Source organism: Plecotus auritus (genome assembly GCF_963455305.1).
Source record: "Plecotus auritus genome assembly, chromosome: 9".
Lineage (NCBI taxonomy): Eukaryota > Metazoa > Chordata > Mammalia > Chiroptera > Vespertilionidae > Plecotus > Plecotus auritus.
The window spans coordinates 117,805,790-117,823,978 of record NC_137783.1 but is presented as its reverse complement, the minus strand read 5'-3'; the positions used below and the strand labels follow the sequence as shown (position 1 = coordinate 117,823,978).

Here is an 18,189-nt window from a genome sequence, read left to right as displayed (position 1 = left end):
TGATGCCTGCTTTTCTTTCATATGCAGGCTGCTTCTTTGTCTCCCCATGGTCTCTCTTCTCTGGGTGTCTGGTTATGTAGTTTTCTCTCTCCTGGGTTGATTTAAAGGCACAAAATACAGCACTACCAGGTACAACTCACAAGGCACTGAACAGGAATGTATTCACGATATTAATAACCTCCAATAAAGGTGACCACCAGAGAAAGGCAAATTAGGTGATAGGAGAGAAAGAAGAAGAGGAAAAAAGAAAGAAAGAAAGAAAAAAAGAAAAAAGGAGTGTGAAAATGAAATTGGGAAAAGGGAAAGTAAAGAGAAAAAAAAAAAAAGTAAGAGAGACAAGAAAGTGACTAAGAGAGAAAGGGGAACAGACTATATATATTGGGGATAAAACTCCAATAGAACAATCACTAATCCCAGCAAATGCCAGCAACAAGTGCCTGGGGATTAATACAAACTACAACACCAACTAATATGGATTGAGGCAAGGGAAAGCTGAAGCACAAAACAATCAAAAAAATAAACAAAAGAAGAATAAGCAAAACAATCTCACAAAAACAGCATAAAAATTGGATATAATCTACATTCAAGCAAACAACAACAAAAGGACAGAGAGAAGGACAAGTTTATGGATAGCTCAGACAGCGAAGGGAGAGGTGTATGTGGACTTGGAGCAGGGGATTAGAGATTAGATATGTAAGTAGGGTGAAATTTTAACAAGGGGTAAACAGAAAGAATAGGGAAAATCTAAAGCAGTAAAAGGGTAAGACAAACAGGACACTGAAAAGGGGGAGGTTAGGAAGAGAGTGATGGCCTAAAGGTAGAGTTGAGATAGAGTAAAACGATGCTAAAGGAAAGATAAAAAATAGAATGTAGAACCCTAATCCCAAAATAAAATGAAGAGAAAATAAAATGACACTTTAAAAAAAAAAAAGATAAAATAGCAGTAGTAATAATACGGATTGAAAATAAAAATGTAATCATTAAAAAGGTAAAATCAAGTGATGAAAAAAGAAAAAAAAGTTTCTTGATTAAAAGATGCAAAAAATGAAAATAAAAAAAAATAAAAAAATAAAAAAATAAAAGGTAAAAATAAAATGTGAAGTAGTGAAGGTCATTCACTTCCTCTGTTTTTCTGTTTGGCACGCCTGTTTCTCAGTCCAGACAGTATTGCAGTTCCCTGCGATCCACTGCTCTTCGGTGTTGTAAGCCAGTCCTGATTTTAAGCAGGCGGTGTGTCTTAATTTCTCGTATTCCTTTATTTTTGATTACGCAAGAGTCAATTTGTGATTCAGCCCCTGGGTGGCAGTGTTTCTGGATTGACTTCCGGGTCTATCTATGGCCTCTCTAGGCAGTGTTAGAGCCTTCTTTCCCTGTGGCACTGCCACCGGCCTGTGGGCGTGGTCTGCCTCAGAGCTGACTCTCTGATGGTCACTCCCCGCTCCGATCCCCAGGTTCCAGAAAAACAACTTTCCCCTGCAGTCTCCCAGGGTGTCCCCAACTGGGTGATCCTATGTATTGGGCTTAGTAATCAGAAGCAAGGATTTGAAGAGGAAAAAGCCCAAGTGTGCGAACTCCAGGACTGCGAGTAAACCCAGGCACAAAGGGAGCGCACGGGCTGCGCGTAAGTCTGGACAGCCTGAAATTCTTAGGGTGTCCCTGCACTTCAGATCAAAATGGGTTGCTTTTTAGAGTGCCCTTCTCTTAGCAGCTCTGAGGACCCCTTTCCACAATCACAGATCACGCCAGCCCCTACAGCCACGGATTTTTCTAGGCACAGACTTCCCTGGTCCTCCAGCTCCCGCAAAACGCGCGTTCCTCTCTCCCGCCGGGACCAGAGACCTCACCTTATCCCAGGCGAAATCTGACCTTTCCGTGGTGGAGTGTAGAGCTCCTCTGAACCCGTGTGCTTGCGCCAGTTGGGGAGCGTTGTTCTGGGGCTCGCAGCTGTTCCTGGGGTGCCGCAGTTGTGGATTCTCAGGCTTCAGATAAGCTCCACTTTCCGGATCAAGATGGCGCAGACTCCGAGTCCAAGCCCGCAGCTCCGGGAGGGGACCCAGCCGCAGTTGGTGCTGCCAGGTCTGGGGAACCCCGTTCAGCAGTCCCCCACCTCCTTCTGGAATTCAGCTGTCTCCCAACCAGCCAACAAACACTCCTTGTGCGTCCCTCAGCTGTTCTTTCTTTCTGCTCCGGGACAAGGCTCGGAACACGTCTGTCTATTCCGCCGCCATTATTCCCTCCCATCTATGTTACTTAATTTTTAACAGACACCATTGCCTTCTCAGTATATATTCATATCTTTAGCGCTATTTTTGAAATAAAAAGAATTTGATTATGATAGTACGCATGGCATAATTAAGTTTTCTATTTAAGTTTCTCTCAAAGGTCTTCTGTGATAATAATATAAAAGTTGAATAGGTTGCTTGAGATATTGCACATTTTTGTCACAGTACCTATCCAAACATAGACTAGAAGAGTATGTTCAAATATAGAATGAACTACTACAAGAGTAAAGTATACATTACAGATGAGTTATGCCAGGACTCTTTCATCTTTCGTTGATTATGATAGATTCCATTCTAACTATAAGCAAAATTCAAAGATGTATCTCTCCCAGATTGCCTTTTCCAGTAGTACAATTATTTACTCATATAAATACCACTGCAATAAAAATAAATTTTTTTGTGCCCTGGTCAGTGTGGCTCAGTTGTTTGGAGTGTTGTGCTAAAAGGTTTCAGGTTCCATCCCTGGTAGGAGCGTGTGGGGGAGGTAACCAGTCAGTGTTCCCCCCTCCCTCTCTCTCTTCTTCCCTCCCTGCCTCCTTTCCTTCCTTCTTTCCTCTCTCCTTCTCTCCCTCCCTCCCTCCCTCCCTCCCTCTACAACCAATTGGAAAAAAAATAAAAAATGTCTACCATTCTAAAAAGCTTTCTTGCATCCCCTTTTTCATATCCATCCCTACTACCCATCCTTAGCACTGGGCAACCAGTGATCTGCTTTCTATCACTATAGATTAGATTTGTCTTTTCTGAAATTTCGTATGAATGGAATCCTGTGGTATGTACTTGTTTATATTCAGCTTCTTTTGCTCAGCATAATTATTTTGAAATTTATCCATGTTGTTACAAATATCAGCAGTTTTTTTCTTTTTTAGTGCTGAATAAGATTCCATTGCATGGACACACTACAATTTATTTCTCCATTTACCTGTTAACAGCCCAATTTCAAGGTTTTTGAAGCTATGGCATATGGTATTTTTAACTTTTATTGCTAATGTATAAAAATACAATCATTTTTTATATTGACCCTTTAAGGCCTTGCTAAACTTATTTATTAGTGCTTGTTTTTTTTTTTTAAGATTTCTTAAGATTTTTCATAGTTGTCTGCAAATAAAACCAGTATTCTGCTTTTCCCATCTGTATAGCTTTTATGTATTTTTTTTCCCCTTTATTGCAGTGGTTAGGACTTACAGTACAATGTGGAATTGAAGTCATGATAGTGGACAATTTTTTTCTTTACTGTTGAAAGTATTACAGATGTCCCCTTTGTTTGTTTTTCCCCATTGACCCCCTCCACTCCACACTTGCCCCTCCCAGGCCTTCACCACTCTATTGTCTGTGTCCATATATGCATATAAGTTCCCCAGTTTATCACTCCCCAACCACCCACCCACCCACCCACCCACTCCCGCCTTCCCTCTAGTGGATATTCTTTTTTAAAAAATTCTTTATTGTTTAAAGTATTATATAAATCTCCTTTTCCCCCATTGACCTCTCCCCGGCCGCCCACATCCCCCAGCACATGCCCCTACTGTCTGTGTCCATTGGTTATGATCATATGCATATATACAAGTCCTTTGGTTGATTTCTTACCTCCCTCACCCCCCCGCCTTCCCTCATAGGTTGGACAGTATGTTTGATGCTTCTATGACTCTGGTTCTATTTTTGTTCAACAGTTTATGTTGTTCATTATATTCCACAAATGAGTGAGATCATGTGATATTTATCTTTCTCTGACTGGCTTATTTTGCTTAGCATAATGCTCTCCAGTTCCATCCATGCTGTTGCAAATGTTAAGAATTCCTCCATTTTTACATCAGTGTAGTATTCCATTGTGTAGATGTACCACAGTTTTCTAATTCACTCATCTGCTGATGGGCACTTAGGCTGTTTCCAAATTTTAGCTATTGTAAATTGTGTTGCTTTGAACATAGGGGTGCATATATCCTTTCTGATTGGTGTTACTGTTTTCTTGGGATATATTCCTAGAAGTGGGATTACTGGGTCAAATGGAAGTTCCATTTTTAGTTTTTTGAGGAAACTCCATACTGTTCTCCACAGTGGCTACACCAGTCTGCATGCATTCCCACCAGCAGTGCACGAGGGTTCCTTTTTCTCCACATCTTCGCCAGCGCTTGTTGTTTGTTGATTTGTTGATTATAGCCATTCTGATAGGTGGATTTTTTTAAGTTTTTCTGTTTCTGATTTTATTAGACTTACGACCTGATTTCTAAACAATACTGTTTTCGTTCCTAAACTTTACTGTCATGATACTGTGCTGTATCTGTCCTTGTATTTGCACTTCAAAAAATTCAGTTCAAGTCCTAAATATTCTTATAACAAGCTTTATACTTCTCTCCTTGGTACCTAATACAAGGCCTCACATAGTGTTATTGTTGAATAAGTGAATTATGTAATAGTCTACTTGTCAGACTTTCTAAATTTGGCCTGGTTTTTCAGACTACAGAAACGTGTATCTTGTACTGAAACTTCAGTCTGATCATTGTTTTCTGTGGCAATTCATTCTATTTAAAAAAAAGTATTTTTATTGATTTCAGAGAGGAAGGGAGAGGGAGAGATAGAAACATCAATGATGAGAGAAAATCATTGATTGGCTGCCTTCTGCACGCCCCCTACCGGGGGACTGAGCCCACAACCCAGGCATGTGCGCTTGACCAGAATTGAACCCTGGACCCTTCAGTCCGCAGGCCAACGTTCTATCCACTGAGCCAAACCAGCTAGGGCCATTCTATTTTTTTATTGTTCTCCTTCTCAAATGGTTCTTCCTTTATACTGAATCAAAATACATCCTCTGAATTATATCTTTGGCTCTAGTCTGCTCCACACTATCTTCTTCTGTATAATAGCTCTTCAGATATTTGGAGAAAGTTCTCATTAATGTAAGTTTTCTGACTAAACCTTTTTTTTTTTTTTTTTTTTTTTTTAAATGTAATTGTGTCCTGACCCTTTACTAGTGTGATTGTACTTCTTACAGTGCTCTCCAGTTTGGACTCTTTAGTGACAAGGAATACAGACGCATCCCAGCTTCAGAGGAAGAAATGTCATAGGAAGTTTGACACTATAATGCTGCTTGAGTGAACTGGAGGTAGAACCTAGGCAGCTGGAGAGCTTCTTTCTTGTGGTACCTTTGCTTCTTTCTACATGTGTATACGGTTAGCTTGTTTCTACTGGCAAGTCTTAGCCTGGAGTTTCTGTTGCTCTGTGACTTCGGTTTTACACGTGACCCCTTTCTGTCATCACAGCAAGTCTTTATACATCTTTTTGGCTGCTTTATTCAGTCTCTTCCTTTTAAAAATAAATTCAGAATTCCCTAGCAGAGGAATTTGATTTGTCTAGGTCACTCTGGTCATAAGTTGCTTGCCAGTTTATAGATGTCCTTACCCACCTTATAGCCCCATTCATTTGTTCAACAGCATGATATTAAGTATCTAATATATACCAGGAATTATTCTAAGTGTCTGTGTAGGACACATCAGTAAACAAAGCAGGCCAAAATTCATTGTTTTCATTCTAGTGAAGTGAGACAGACAAACAACAGTAAGTGTAATACCAAATAAGTGATTTAGTAATTCTTTCTGGCTGGTGGAAGGGGTATGAGCATGGCTACTGCCCTTCCTTGAACTGTGGGCAGTGCCATTTTGATAGAGGGGTGTGGGCAGATGGACATCATAAGACAAGTCGAGTGTAGATAATCTCTCAACTAGTTGTTTAGATAAACATATCATAGAAAAAGATTTAGTGAATTGTGTATTAGAGTAGCATTTCTTAAAGTTCAGAGTCTATATTTAAACAAACTTTCTACATCAGGGTGGGCAAAAGTAGGGTTACAGTTGTAATACAAATAAATGTCAATAGTTAATCTATACTTAATAATATGTAAATTGACCGTACCTCCGAGATACCCACAGTCAATCAGGAGTGAGTATGCAAATTAACCAGACAAAGATGGAGGGCCTGTGGGCAGCGCACACGAGTGCAGGCGCCGAGTGGCCAGGGGTGGGGTGGGATGCCCACCGGCCCTCCACATAGCCGGGGCGATGTGGCGGGCATCCCCAGGACCCTGCCCGCTCCGAGCCTGTGGCCAGTGCGTGCGCACACTGGTGCCAAGTGGCCGGGGTCCCGGGGACGCCACTGGAGTGTCCGGTCCTGTCAGCCCGGCCTGGGGGCGGCTGGAGTTTGCAGTCCTTTTGGTTTCTGCAGCCCCTGGACCAGAAGCGGAAACCAAGAGCGCTGGGAGCACCAGGGATTCTGGGAATAGTAGTTCTGGTGGCAGACGTGTTGCGGGATCTCCTAGACCAGTGGTCGGCAAACTCATTAGTCAACAGAGCCAAATATCAACAGTACAACGATTGAAATTTCTTTTGAGAGCCAAATTTTTTAAACTTAAACTTCTTTTAACGCCACTTCTTCAAAATAGACTCGCCCAGGCTGTGGTATTTTGTGGAAGAGCCACACTCAAGGGGCCAAAGAGGCGCATGTGGCTCACGAGCCCCAATTTGCCAACCACTGTCCTAGACACTAGAGCAAAGTGAGCCTGGAGCAAGTTACTGTTGCGGGTGGGGGATGGAGGGAAAGCAAAGGTGAGAGACATAAGTACAGTCAGACTGTCGAGGAAAAATTAAAGGGAAGATACCCTGCAATTTCTAGGAAATCTCCACCAATGGAGCAAAGAAAAAAAAAAAAGACCTCTATTATTCTGTGAGCACCAAACCAAACTGGATTGGGGTCTCAGACAATTTGCTTATATGATTGCAAAGACAGACAGAAACTCCCGGATTTGAGAGTGCTCCCCTGAGGGCTCCCAGATTGGAGAGTGTGCTGGTTGGACTGAGGCACCATTTCAGAATCTTCATGCACTGGGCTCCTAGTAAATAATAACACAAGAATAAACTTTCACAGACTCACAACTGTAAACCTACTTTTGCCTACCCCTGTATATACTTGGTATATCTACACTGTAACACACATAGAAGTCAATCAAATAATTTTTGTCAATTGTTATGGTCTACAAATACCAAGCATCCTGTTTTGTGTAGAGCAGAGTACTGTATTTTATTTCTCCATCTAATTAACCCCTATTATTATTTTTTAAAAGTTAAATTTATTTGGGTGACATTGGTTAATAAATAGGATCATACAGGTTTTAAGTGTACATTTTTATGATATTCTTAGTTCTTCTGCAGATTTACTTCTTCCTCCTAGCTATTGGCAACTTCACACCAACAGTATACTAGTTAGCAACCCCAGAGAATACTTTTTGACTCTTCTGGAGTCATTGGCCAAGGCTAGAAGACCTGCCAGGGCGGTAATGGATGGCTGGCTCATCCTAGGTCAGTTGCTAATCCTAGTGACTGGCCTGGGTAGCCTGATAGCTCTTCCAGGACCCAAGGGAAAGTGGGTTACCAAACGTAAAGGAGGGAAAAGTGTGCCTGACCACACCAGTATTTCCTCATCCTGTCTAAATTTGTTTTGAGCAGCTTGTCTAGCATGTCTACTTTTTTTTTTCTTCAAAGAAAGCCATTTCCAAATGTTCTGGTATCTTGCCAAGGATTTTTCCCCCTGCCCCCTTTTAATATAGTAACTCAATTTGGCCATTATATTTCTTGATTTTATAATGGGGTAGGAGAGTAGGGTCCGAAAAACAACAACAGGAAGGAAGGCACTGACTAATAACCGCTCCCTCCTTCTCTCAAGTCAGCTGCATACAATGCAGGGACAGTCTTTTGCTGCCTAGCACCCCTCCTTTCTAGGAAGTGGTCCCCTTTCTTTTGAGCAATTTCTCCTTTCCCCCTACTTATGTAATACAAACAAAAGCTGCTTTTACAGCCACTCTGATTGACATGACCTGCTTTGTGAAGACTCACGTCCCGCGTGGTTCAGGGTTTGGGCTCTGGAAGAGGGGCCGCATGCAAATGAAAGAGATGAGACAAGTAATAATTTGGAAATATTGGGGGACCAGGCAGGAGCCCAACTCAAGAGGAAGGAGTCCGGCTGGGCTCAGGCCTTGCCATCCTTTTATTCGATTTGGGATATATCTATAGCCCTTAGGCAGGCAATTTCCAGTAACAGACAGAGTATCTTATCAGTAAGGATTTATATGACTGTCTGGTGGGGAAGTTGCTTCAGTTACCATTGTCTCGACTAAACAGTGGGTGCATAGCTCTGACCTTTGCCAGGGCTCAAGGGTCACCAGCATTCTGGGCTCCTTGTCCACACCTCTCTGCTAGTGAAGACAATAGGCGGTTTCCCACACCCTTCACCTCTGGACATAAGGATCAGTGCACAGGTGTCTGGACACCTGACTATAGAACAGTCTTCCCTCACTGTTGTTTGTTCTTCAATACAAAAAGTCATCTCAGAATTTTTAAATACAACCAGTATTGCCTTAAAAATAGTTATCATATAAAATATATAGACTTGGGAAATGTTTAAACGTTCAGACTAAATACTTACAAATCAAGAAGCAATATTCAGAAAATATTTGTTTACTTTTTGCAGGGTACTTTCATAAGCTCCTTAACTGTTGTTAGCTCCAGCAATTTACATATTTGCAAACCAAGTTATTGTAGCTCTCTCTACATTTTATTTGCAGTGAAATATCAATCTACCATTTTTATTATTGCTTTTTTTCTAACCTAATTTCCATTTTCATATAACCGAAAGTCTTACCACCATGAATCATATTTCTGTGTGCATTGATAAATGTTATATCTCCATTTCAAACTAAACTTTCATGTTTTTGAAACTCTGCATGGTATTGTGAAATCAATAATAATATGTTGCTTCCAGAGACTTTTGAAAGTTATGCGCCTGCCAGAGAGGAATTTTTTATCTGTCAAATTTGCAATAATTAAAACAAGTAAAAATTTAAAATAACAGTTGTTGGTAAGGCTGTAGTGAAAATGGCAGTGTCATTTTTATACACAGAATGTTAAAAATTTTTTTAAAATGTCTTTTTGGTGGGCCCTTTGGCTTTGTGTGATCTTTAAAATTTTCATACTCTTTAACCCAGTAGTTGTATTTCTAAGAATTCTTTTTTCTGTGGAAAAGTGAGATGAGGATGAGTATTTATATAGAAAGGGCCTTATGTAGCATTATTTATAATAGTGAGAAACTAGAAAATGTACATACTACAGCAAAGGCCCATTGTAAAATATTAAGTACTACACCAATATATAAAGCTAGGTTTAGTATGATCTCAAGTCTGTAGAAAAAGTACATGTTTACAAAACCTCCCTATTTCATTCCTGGGATAAAATAGTCCAAAATGTTAACAGTAATTCTCCTCAGGTGTGGAAATGTGGATGATTTCTTCTTTATATTTTTATATATTTGAAAAAAATTTGCAGTTAACATATATTTTTATATTTAGTAAAAATTAATATGATAAACTATTTTAAGAGCCTAAAATATATTAGCTATGACTTTCAGAACTAAACAAACAATATAGGAAAACCTGATTAAACATGATGAGCTAAATAACATGCATTTATCTCGGTTTAAAAAGACAGGGAGATGTAAATTTAAAACTACTTATGTCAGTAGTAATGAATTTATTAAAATAAACCTTTAACTCTGTATGAACTAAGTGCTAGGGGATACAAAAATGGTGCTGAAAGAAAAAGCTGGCTGTCATTTCTTCTAGAAAGTTTTCCATGGTCTTCTCTCCTAGACTAGATTTGGTTCCCTTCTATCGTTGTGCTTATGATGATATACTGAAGTTATCAGTTCATTTGCTTGTTCTCCAATAGGTTATGAGTTCCTTGAGGATTGGGGCCATGCCTTATTCATGTGTTTATTTCCAGTACCTAGCCATTTTTTGAATTAGTTCTGCTTGAGATGTCAGAAGTGGTGATGCTTGAGGTGGATGAAAAATGAGTGCATGTGATACATCACTTTTAGTTTAGTTTACTCTTACTGAAATCCTTCATCCTATATCCTATATAATAAAGAGGTAATATGCAAATTGACCCTCACGCCCTCGCACAAGATGGCCGCCCCCATGTGGTCAAAGATGACCGCCACAAGATTGCCAGCAGGGGAGGGCAGTTAGGGGCGACCAGACCTGCAGAGGAGGCAGTTGGGGGTGACCAGGCCTGCAGGGGAGGGCAATTGGGGGGGGGACCAGGCCTGCAGGGGAGGGCAGTTAGGGACAATCAGGCCGACAGGGGAGGGCAGTTGGGGGCGATCGGACCTACAGGGGAGGGCAGTTAGGGGCGACTGGGCCAGCAGGGGAGGGCAGTTGGGTGAGACCGGGCTGGCAGGGGAGGGCAGTTGGGGCATCCAAGCCTGCAGGGGATGGCAGTTGGGGGCCACCAGGCCTGTAGGGGAGGGCCGTTGGGGAGGACTAGGCCTGCACAGGAGGGCAGTTGGGGGCCACCAGGCTGGCAGGAGAGGGCAGTTCTGGGGTACCAGTTCTGCAGGGGAGGGCAGTTGGGGGCGACCAGGCCGGCAGGGGAGCAGTTAGGCGTCGATCAGGCTGGCAGGGAGTGGTTAGGGGGTGATCAGGCTGGCAGGCAGAAGTGGTTAGGGACAATCAGGCAGGCAGGCAGGCGAGCTGTTGGGAGCCAGCAGTCCCAGATTGTGAGTAACCAGCAGTCAGACATCCCCCGAGGGGTCCCAGATTGGAGAGGGTACAGGCTGGGTTGAGGGACACCCCCCCACACACAAATTTCGTGCACCAGGCCTCTAGTTTCCCTATAATGATGGATATATGAGGAGTTACTGTACTGCAACAACTGTTAACTTTAATAGAGAATATTTTTATTTTGCCTTTTTCAAATGTGACTTCAGTTTTAGAACATAGTACTGAGTTGGTTAATAAAATGAACTTAACTTTCCATTTATCTTTTATAGGTAAAAATATGGCCATAAAGTGATTAAACTCTAGGTGAAGGGCAAGGGGGAAGTTAAATGTACAGGGATCAGAGTGAAGGATGATAGTGGATGTTTTAAAAAAATTAACAGAGAGGATAGGAAAATATATATTAACTATTTGAATCAGGTGTTACAGGGTTACTTAAGTTAGATGTACATATAATCAGAATGTTGTTGCTTTCACTTCATAGTAAGCTGGGACACAATGTAGAATATGCAAACTCATGAAGCTCTTTAAAAAGTGTAGCAAAAAGAATGGATTGATTTGTTCTTGAACCTTGGGGATGTAATCTGTGAGTAATTTGGGAATGGAAAGTATATGTTAGACCGAGCTGGTTTGGCTCAGTGGATAGAGCGTCGGCCTGCGGACTGAAAGGTCCCAGGTTTGATTCCAGTCAAGGGCCTGTACCTTGGTTGCAGGCACATCCCCAGTAGTTGTTTCTCTCTCATTGATGTTTCTACTCTCTATCCCTCTCCCTTCCTCTCTGTAAAAAAAATCAATAAAATATATTAAAAAATGTGTAGCAAAAAGCAGTTTAGATCTAACATATACTTTCTTTTTAAAAAAATAGATTTTTATTGGTTTTAGAGAGGAAGGGAGAGGAAGAGAGAGATAGAAACATCAATGATGAGAATCATTGATTGGCTGCCTCCTGAACATCCCTTACTGGGGATCGAGTCCACAACCTGGCATGTGCTCTTAACTGGAATTGAACCCAGGACCTTTCAGTCCACACGCCAATGCTCTATCCACTGAGCCAAACCAGCTAGGTCTAACATATACTTTCCATTCCCAAATTACTCACAGATTACATCCCCAAGGTTCAAGAATAAATCAATCCATTCTTTAGTGTCCCAGGATAATTTTAGAACAATAATGACACAGACAAGTGGTTTTCAACCAGGGGCAGTTTTGCCCCTACCAGAGGACATTTGGCAGTATCTAGAGATTTTTTTTATTATAATGACTTGTTGGTGGTAGGGTGCTACTAGCATCTAGTGGGTTGAGGCTAAGGATGCTGCTAAACATCCTACAATGTACAGGACTTAGACCCTTTCCCCCCAACCTTCCCATAAACACACAATCTGGCCCAAAATGTCAGTCATGCTGATGTTGAGAAACTCTGTCTAGACAATAGTCAAGTTCCCAGGCCACTGTAAAAGTCTTTATTTTACTCATAGCACTGTTTATAACCTATAACTGAAGTTTAGTGCTAACTACCATTTTGTCACTTAAAAGTACTTTGCCTCCATTGAAAAGTTCTTTTAAAGTTTCAACTTGAGATACTGAGAAGATTGCTTTCCTTATTGGGAACAAAGGCAGTTACTCTTATGGTGTGATAGAGACTCTAGATTTCAATGTTTCTGTCTATTTTTTAGCTTTTCATGTGTATGTCATTTTTGAGAGTCTGTTGGATATAATTGCCTGTCGTTTCAGTATTATGTTTAGAAGGTAAATGTTTTTGTGTCCTTTAAATCTTGAAAATATTTAACCAGTATATCAGTTTATTCAACAAACATTCATTTATAAGTAAGTATTTATAATGAGTATTAAGATTTTATAGTATCCCATTTATTTTGATTTTATTAATAGGGTCAGGAGCTGGTCTGGGGAAAATAATCCAGAGATTTCCACAGAAGGACTGGGATGATACACCTTTTCCACAGGGTATTGAATTGGTAAGTTGATGGTGCATTATTGTACTTTTATAATGATATTTTTCTTATGATTATATTTATGTTATAGTTACTGTTAAATAATTTGGTAATTTAACTGTAACATGTTACTAGAAATAATACCTCATCCCAGTACCCCAAGTACAGTAACCTTTGAATGTATTGATTCTGGAATGTGTTTTGCTGTCCTTTTTCCCATTTAAACTTCTCTCTAATATTAAAGATGAAATTGATGATCTTTATGTACTTGGGAGCTGAAAAATTCCATTGACTCTTCAGTCAAAATGTTAGCCTAGTAGTTTTAGTGATAGTGTGTCACTACACAAATGTTTGTTATATTTTTTAGAAAATTTCCAGATTATTGTTTTGATGAAAACTAAACAAAACAAACAAACAAACAAAAAAACAAAAGAAAGAAAAGGAAAGGTTAGTTTAATTGTGACCAGTCATGTTGAATTCACAAATCCAAATTGTCTTTTTAGGTATAGAATCTTTAGGTTGCTTTATCATAGTGCAGTTTAGCTGCTTTAATTTTTGTCAGCCATTTTATTTTATTTTATTTTATTTTTTATTTTTACAATTGTTTATTTAGAAATACCAGAATATGTTACTTATCTGGCACTCATTGTCTTTCCAGGATTTCTTTCTTTTTTTTTTTTTAAATATATTTTATTCTTCACAGAGAGGAAGGGAGAGGGATAGAGAGCTAGAAACATCGATCAGCTGCCTCCGGCACACTCCCCACCGGGTATGTGCCCGCAACCAAGGTACATGCCCTTGACCAGAATTGAACCTGGGACCCTTGAGTCCGCAGGCTGATGCTCTATCCACTGAGCCAAACCGGTTAGGGCTTGTCAGCCATTTTAAAGGAATGTAATGGTTGTGCATAATTAATGATAGCTAGGACATCCTATCTGGTGGCTACTTCATGATGGTTAAGTGAGGGACTGGAAAGATGATCACTAAAGTATTTTGCAATATGACTTTGCAGTTTGGTTCTCAAACATACTGTAGTATGTGTATATGTGTGTGCCTGTATATATTTATGTTGTTTGTGTGTATACACACACAAACTTATGAGAAGTTTTCTTCAAAGCAGTTTTTGCTGCGAGAACATTTGGTATAATATGATAGTGAAGTGTGCAGGCTCTGGAGGGGACTTCAGATCTCAGCTGTATGGTTTGACTTTTGACAAGTTAACTTCTTTGAGCAGCAGAATCCTCATTTATAAAATGAGGATAATGACGATACTAATCTCATAGGGTTTTTGTAAGATAAAATGGTTTAAAAATGCACATAAAATGCTTAGAACAATTTATTCCATAAAGTAAGTGCTCATTAAATGAGGTAGATAGTTTATTATTGTTGTTGCTGCTGTTTGTTCGACATCTTGCAACACCTGCCCCAGAAGAATTATTCATCTGTTAGCATGGATCAGAAATATCAATTAGAACAAAACTGATGTTGAAAAAAATTGTGAATTTTTAAATTTTTGCTAATGACTATTCATTTCTGCTTCACTAAAGATAAAAAATACATTGCTGAATGCCTAATTTTGATTATTTACTAGGTGTACCGGTTAATAATGCGGATTTTTTCAATAGATGGAGTTACACATATGTTGATATACATGCGATTTGATATGTATGCTATTTTGTTGTATTGCTCCTTCAGATTACCACTTGTTCCGATTGATGGCACAGTTTTTGAGCAGCATTTCAAAACGTACGAAGAAGTGGAAAATTGGGTCTCTGAATGGTCTGCCTCAAAACAAGAAAAGTTCTATTGGAACGGTATCCACAAATTACCTGAAAGATGGGGGAAATGTTTAGCTAGCGATGGACATTACTTTAAATAAAGCACTTTTGATGTTTCTCTTGATTATCGTGTTTTCTTTGATTACAAAATCTGTGTTAACCGGTTAATAATGCGGCTTAACTATTAACAGGTTAATAATGCGGATTAACCATTAACTGGTTAATATTGCAGATTAACTGTTAACCGGTTAGCAATATGGATTAACTATTAACTGGTTAAAAATACGGATTAACTGTTAACTGGTTAATAATACAGATTAACTATTAACCGGTTAATAATATGGATCAGAGACCCAATTTTCCACTTCTTTGTACGTTTTGAAGTGCTGTTCAGAAAGTGCATGTGCCATCGATCGGAACAAGTGGTAATCTGAAGGAGCAAGGTCTGGTGAATACAGCGGGTGGGTTAATACTTCCCAGGCAGGATCTTTTAACGTGTCTTTAACTGGTTTTGAAGTGTGTGATGGTGCGTTATCATGAAGCAAAATTACTTTGCCATGTTTTCTGGCCCATTTTGGTCGTTTTACGACAAACCGTGGTTCAAATGGATTATTTGTTATCGGTAGTGACCAGTATTAATGGTTTCACCTGGTTTTAGAAGCTCATAACACACCACACCTTCCTGTTCTCATCAAACGCAGATCATTGTCTTCTTCCTAAAGCAATTTGGCCTTGCAGTCGATGTTGATGGTTGACCTGGATCAACGCATGATTTTATGCGTTTGGGATTCTCAAAATAAACCCACTTTTCATCACTAGTCACAATTCAATGCAAAAAAGACTTTCTTTCGTGTCGTTGAAGCAACATTTTACTGATGACTTTTCGGTTTCCCATTTGTCTTTCATTCAGTTGATTTGGCACCCATTTTCCTTCCTTTAAAATCTTTTCCAAGTCACTGTCTGTCACCTGTGTCCCGATCTGAGCTGGGCGTGGGAAGCGAAGCAGCCATGGGGGCAGGAGACCTCCCTCAGACGGGGTGTGGGTTCAGGCCCCTGCAAGGTTGGGGGGGTGAGGGTCTGTGCCCCACCTCTGTTGATCCCCAAGTTCTCTCCTGGTGGCCCCTCTGCGACTGTGCCTGTCTTAGGTTGTTCCTTCCCTGAGGAATCTTACCCGTCTCTGGCTAACCAGTCATCCTCCGGGGCCAAGCAGGGTGATGTGAGGTTCAGTTCTGTCTCCTTGGTAGTCTATGCCCCCGTGGCCTCCACGCCCAGTACCTGCCTTGGGATCCCCTGGCCTGCTGGCGGGGCCTCAGCACTGATCACATATCTCGGGGAACTCAGGTTTCTTCTCCAGGGAGGGCCCAGCTCACACGATTGGGCGAGAGACAGATCCATGGTACCAGCCACCACGAGGCTTCAAGCTCAGCATGAACAGAAAGCTCAGGCAACAGCTGAGAGCAATTGGATTGTGAGAAGAGGGTCCCTCTTGGCACAAAAGGCAAGAGGGGCCAATATAGAATGCTCAAGTGCCTTCCCAATGCCTTAATTCCTTCTGAAAGGGATTATATCCTTTCATGTCCTTTTTTTTTTTTTTAAATTGCTGCCAAACATTCCAAGAATTAGTTTGTAAGTTTATTTGGGATAATTGTACAATATGCTGTTGTAAAATATCTAAAATTTTAATAACATTGTAGAATAATATCATGTAAGGATATTCTTTGCTCTAGGCCATGGCTATTAAATTTCAAACTGGCTGTCAATTTCTTTTTGTAACCTTATATAAACTTTGTCAGGGAGGCAAAAACACAAATTATTTCCCCATAACCCCCCACCCCCTACTTATGTCCCACCCCCTTGTTGTCTGTGTCCATTGATTAGGCTCATATGCATGCACACAAGTCCCTTGGTTGATCTCTCCCCCTTACCCCCACCCTCCCCTACCTTCCCTGTGGTATGACGTGCTGTTTGACGTTTCTCAGTCTCTGGATTTGTTCTTGTTCATCAGTTATGCCGTTCATTATATTCCACAAATGAGTGAGATCATGTGATACTTATCTTTCTCTGCCTGGCTTATTTCACTTAACATAATACTCTCCATCTCCATCCATGTTGTTGCAAATGGTAGGAACTCCTTCTTTTTTACCGCAGCGTAGTATTCCATTGTGTAGATATACCACAGGTTTTTTTTTTTTAATATATTTTATTGATTTTTTACAGAGAGGAAGGGAGAGAGATAGAGAGTTAGAAACATCGATCAGCTGCCTCCTGCACACCTCCCACTGAGGATGTGCCCGCAACCACGGTACATGCCCTTGACCGGAATCGAACCCGGGACTCTTCAGTCCGCAGGCCGACGCTCTATCCACTGAGCCAAACCGGTTTCGGCGATATACCACAGTTTTTTAATCCACTCATCTGCTGATGGGCATTTAGGCTGTTTCCAAATCTTAGCTATGGTGAATTGTGCTGCTATGAACATAGGGGTGCATATATCCTTTCTGATTCGTGTTTCTAGTTTCTTGGGATATATTCCTAGAAGTGGGATCACTGGGTCAAAAGGGAGTTCCATTTTTAGTTTTTTGAGGAAACTCCATACTGTTCTCCACAGTGGCTGCACCAGTCTGCATTCCCACCAGCAGTGCACGAGGGTTCCTTTTTCTCCACATCCGCGCCAGCACTTGTCATTTGTTGATTTGTTGATGATAGCCATTCTGACAGGTGTGAGATGGTACTGCATTGTTGTTTTGATTTGCATCTCTCTGATGATTAGCGACTTTGAGCAGGTTTTCATATGTCTCTTGGCCTTCCTTCTGTCTTCTTTCGAAAAGTGTCTATTTAGATCAGTTGCCCATTTTTTGATTGGGTTGTTTATCTTCTTTCCATTGCTTGTAAACGATCGGAAATTGTTTGCTGAGCAACGTTTAATCTTTCTGCAAGTTGTTTTTGAGTTTGACACGAATCTTCATCCAATAATGCTTGTAATTGTTGGTCTTCAAACTTTTTCGGTTGACCTGGACGTTCTTTGTATTTTACATCGAAATCATCACTTTTAAAGTGTTTAAACCAGCGTTCACAAGTATCTTGAGATGGAGCATGTTCATCATAAGCTTCCCGAAGCATATGATAACTTTCAGCAGCACTTTTCTTCAAAATAAAGTAATGAATTAAAACTTCCCACAAATGCTCTTTTTTTGGCATGAAACTTGACATTTTTAAGCGTAAAAATATCCATGATGTTAACACCTTCAGAAAATTTGACATATAAAGTTTTAAAGCTTGTTGTCAATACAACAAAATAGCATACATATCAAATTGCATATATATCAACATATGTGTAACTCCATTTATGGGAAAATATCCACATTGTTAACCGGTACACCTAGTATAAAGAAGGCAGCATGTTCTATAGACAATCATAAAAGGTAAATTTGGAATTTTGTTATTAAAAATGGGGAAAGAATGTGAGGATCATAGGAAAAGTAACTTTTTGGAAAGCCCCTTGTATTCCTTCTTCCCTCTCCCCCGACATGCCTACAAATACTAGTAATTGGCTTTCCTGTGTGAATAACTAGGTATTTATTTGT

General features: G+C 40.3%; 1 protein-coding gene across 8 annotated transcripts in view; it reads left to right on the top strand.

The window, feature by feature from the left end:
- The window catches only part of SBF2 (SET binding factor 2), a 399,474-nt gene that overhangs the window by 49,230 nt on the left and 332,055 nt on the right, over nucleotides 1-18,189 (top strand). For all 8 annotated transcript variants that reach the window (XR_013958992.1, XM_080640377.1, XM_080640374.1 and 5 more), the window contains exon 2: nucleotides 12,766-12,851. Coding sequence is in view for 7 of the 8 variants with exons in the window: in XM_080640377.1 (XP_080496503.1) it covers nucleotides 12,766-12,851 (86 nt within the window). In the remaining variant the exon portion in view is untranslated. The remainder of the gene's footprint in view (nucleotides 1-12,765; nucleotides 12,852-18,189) is intronic.